General features: G+C 50.1%; 1 protein-coding gene across 1 annotated transcript; it reads right to left on the bottom strand.

Moving 5' to 3' along the window:
• Positions 1–575: 575 nt before the first annotated feature.
• LOC142558371 (uncharacterized) lies at positions 576–1,736 on the bottom strand. The gene has a single exon (XM_075670514.1). The coding sequence runs from the start codon at positions 1,734–1,736 to the stop codon at positions 576–578; it is 1,161 nt and encodes a 386-aa protein (XP_075526629.1).
• Between the last annotated feature and the right edge of the window lie 2,376 nt (positions 1,737–4,112).

Genomic DNA, 4,112 nt, shown 5'->3' with positions numbered 1-4,112 from the left:
AACGTAGAGTGGAAACTGGAGAATTTCTCGAGTTCCAGTTTGGACGTGCAACGCCACCTAGGCGCTCCGTCGCAAGGGTTAGAATAGCAAACCGATGAGCTAGTCGACGACGTGTTTAAGAGAAGAAGAAATAAAAACTGAAGCTTTCTCGAATAAAATCGCAGGCTGTTCCGTGCGAGTGTTACGATAACCACTTGCAACAGCCAAGAGACCCAGGTGAAGCCACTACGCCACCTTGAAAGAATACACAGGCACATGATGAACGAGAACTTTATTTTGTAGCGGAGAGAAAACAAAATATAGAATTATAGAAAAGAAATTCACTTAGACGCAGAGGCATGCACTACGAACGGATTTCGTAGCAGATACAGTATTTGTGCGGTTAGAGCCTCAGTAAATACCGTGATGCCTACGCTAGGTTTTATCTGTTTTTCCGAGAAAGCAGTGAGCCTGCACGGCAAAGGCAAGCCACTTTCGAGGTCATGCAGCAAGTAACGCCATTTTTTTTGTCCTTGCTACCCATTTCAAAGATAACGAAATGCTGGGATCATAAACAGGGCAAATGAGTGACTCGGTTAAGTGAGCTCCACATTCGCGTATATGCTGCCACCATCAACAAATCCATTGAATTCAACGTATTCCCAGGAAACTGTACAGGTAGTGTCCCCTTCATTCCAAGAGCCAGGCGCCGGCTTCTTTACCATCTTGTTATCAGGCAGACACACTGGTAGCGGGATGTCTCTCTCGGAATCAGTGGGATGGGTGAGGAAGACTGTTACTTCTCTGTCGAACGGCCAAGACAAGCGGCCGTCCCATTTGCCCTCGCCGAGCGAAAACTTAAAGCACACAGTAGATTCCCCGTCCTCATCCTTATTGAGAACGCATTCGAGCCGGAAGGAGTAACCACCCAGCACGGATGGAGGATGCGTTATGCTGTCAGTTTTGTCGTTGTCCAACGATTCCAGTTTTCCTTGGACGTCGAAGGAGCACAGAGTGACGTGAACGCTCGGCCAGGAAGCGGCACGGTAAGGTGTCGCAGGGAACAGTGACCGTTCTGCGGCTGAGGGCAACGTTCGGTTTTGGCTGCTGCCCACCGGATCTTCTTCGCCTTTCGTGCAGTCGCGTTCAAGAAAGGTGATCCACTTCACTAGCGAGTTGATGGACTTGGTCACAGAGTCCTTGTCAAGAACGTCGCCGGGCGCCCGCTGTATCAATGTTTCGAGACCTTTCCTGATATCTCGTACTGCTCGAATGACGCCACTGCGTGCCTCACCTGTACTCGCCGTCGGTCCTGGATCAGCGACTCCCGAGCAGCATCGTGTGTGGTCAATGGCGACGCTGCGAGCGACACGCTGTCTGCACTTCGGACACTCTACCTTTTCGCTGGTGCAATTGACGAGGTGCTGCATAAGCGTGGACAGAGTACCGGTGAAGTCACAGTCCTCACTGTTGGGGCACAGAATGCTGTACTTATCCAACTGGGCCAACTTGAAGTCTTGTGGCACGACGTTACTCTCGAGGCAGTCCTTGCCGTCGAAAGGGCACGGTTCCTGTTCTTGGATCTGCGCCCTGCATGGCACGCACAGAACTTGGCCGCAAGACAGGAGCAGTGAGTGGGAAGGCACCATGCCGCAGACGCTGCAGACTCGCGTGCTTGGTAGAGGATCGACGAAGGCGACGCGTCGACGCTCCAAGAAGTCGCTGAATCCAGTGAGAGTGTACTCTGAGCTTGACATCTTGTAATAAATGATAGACTAAAACAAAGTCGATGAAGCAGCCTGCAAACAGGGCAACTCGGATGCGTGCGGTGGTTCCGAAGGGCAAATGCGATAGTGGCGATATGCATATACTGCAACGTATTTTTTTATAGGCAGCCCGCACTTTGCCAGGTGGCTCCACCATCGGGCTCGTTCATTGAGGCTACACTGGCGCCGTGCCGCGCTGTCAGTGGGTCAGGCCAGGCCGGTCCAATAAATGTCCACCACTGGGAATGGATATGCTGACTTCGCATTTACAGCCGTAATCTCGCTAAAAAGGTTAAGGCCCAAGATTTTCTGGTTAGCTCTCGTAGTAGCAGTGTGACGAATCACAAAGGGCCGTAACACCGTCTGCGTCCTGCCCACTTAACACGTAGTCATCTGCTCACCAATTCAGTAGATTGCGATTAACCTTGTCTTGCGCAAACACCCCTACGTCTTTTGAGCCTCTTCAGTCGCGGCTAAAACATTTGTATACACGACTTATTTTTGCTATGTCTGTGCAGTGGTGGCCAGCAATAGACCACGAATACCAAGCTTAGGGCGAACTTAACCTTGTACTTGCCTAAATGCCTCCATTTTACTTGTGAGTGAAATGTATCGCTAAAATGAAATTGTGGGGTTTTACGTGACAAAACTACAATCTGATTATGAGGCACACTTTCGTGGGGTAGTCTAGGTTAATTTTGACCACCTGGGATTTTTTAACGTGTACCTAAGTCTAAGTACACCGGTGTTTTTCCATATCGTCCCATCGAAATGTGGCCACCGTGGCCAAGTGGCCAGCTTTGGTGAAGGCACTACCGTGTTTAACGGTATGTTTGACGTGGAACGCTTGCTTGGCAATTGCGAAACATATTTTTACTCCTTACTAATGTTTGGCAGCCTAGAATTATCATTTGAGTCGAGCTAGTGATTAAATTGTTTTTATAAAAAAGCTACGGTACAATAATTGGCTATTTAATTGGTTTGTAATTATAGTGACTCAAGATGCACGAAGAATCATTCTACCACCTTGACTTGCTTCAATGGTGTCTCCCGCACTTTGGCGTAAATTATCTAAATTTCGCAGTTTTATCGACAGTCGACCGTATTTCGTGACTGAATGTGCTGTCAGCCGGCTACAGTCCACGCGCAGCTGATGTTGCTGCTGCAGGCGTGAACGCCCATCGCAATCCGCCTCTTTCCCGGCGCCTCGGCGCATGCGCCCTACCCTAGCGGATTAGTCGCGAAACATTTTGAAAGGGACGCGCGCGGTTGCGCGGCCAGATATCGGGGGAAAGTACACTGAAAAAAAAAAGCGCTTGGACGCGCGCTGTTGCAAACGCTCGTGCCATGTATACCGCGTTGAAGCTCTGGGTAGGTCGACGTCGGTGCGGTGCCGAAAACGTGCGTAAGACTGCAACTCCACTTTGAAGCAGAAAAAGGCCAGCGCTTAGTCCGGACTGCACCGTGAACCATGCAGTTGCCGCGTTGCATTGACGGCTGTCAAATTTATCGATAAACCCGTGCGTTACACTTGGGCGACACTTCAAGAACACGTTGCTGACGCAGTCTTCTTGCAGCGTCGGCCCACTGTTGCTGGTGGTGGCAGCACGTGCCTGACTGCATGTGCTGTTTTAAGGCGTGGTAACATTAGGTCGATACGAGACCGACAAGACCCCGACGATTGGTCGCCTATTATGCGCTGTGTTACTGAGACCATTTGATAGTAACAGGCCGACAACGACGCAACCAACGAGGGCGAGTTGTCATATGGCGTGGCAGGCTTTCGTGTCGACAGCACCGACAAAATCAGCGTGCCGACCGTGATAGCGTGACCGAACACTACTTCATCAGCCGTCGAACCGACAAAGTGATAGCTGCAGCTCATTCACTTGAAAATATTATTCGCGCCCAAAATGCGTCAACATGCCTTCGAAGTTGAAATGCACGGGCTTCAGTCCTCTCAAGCCGTGCATGTGAAGTTTGAGGCAGTGTTGATCTTGTTGAGCGAAGTTTTGGTTAGGGCTGGCCCAGTCGAGTTCGTGCACCCGCTACCGATGGAGCTGGACTTAAGAAATAAGCAGTCATGACGAAGGAAACTGCTCTTATAGTTAGGTTGCGGCCCTATAGCGATTTGATAACTACCCTTCACTTCGCACGACAGGTACACAATAAGCGGCAAGCGGCGACAGAGCGCTGTGCCAACATCTTGTACTTTGGTCACCGTTCCCGAACTCTGCCTTTCGCATTTTCCGTAGATGGTGGGTCTGTGTGTGTTGTTATGCAGATATTTCTTAATTATAAAGCAGCATTGTTTACCTCTGCGTCAAACAGGAAAGAAGAGACGGTGCATTCGATACAGCAGCATAA

Source organism: Dermacentor variabilis, chromosome 9, assembly GCF_050947875.1.
Source record: "Dermacentor variabilis isolate Ectoservices chromosome 9, ASM5094787v1, whole genome shotgun sequence".
NCBI classification, from domain to species: Eukaryota; Metazoa; Arthropoda; class Arachnida; order Ixodida; family Ixodidae; genus Dermacentor; species Dermacentor variabilis.
This window is presented reverse-complemented; position numbering and strand designations above follow the sequence as displayed.

What these genes read in the sequence shown, in the direction of transcription:
- LOC142558371 (XM_075670514.1), bottom strand. Translation starts at nt 1,736, where the DNA reads ATGTCAAGCTCAGAGTACACTCTCACTGGATTCAGCGACTTCTTGGAG.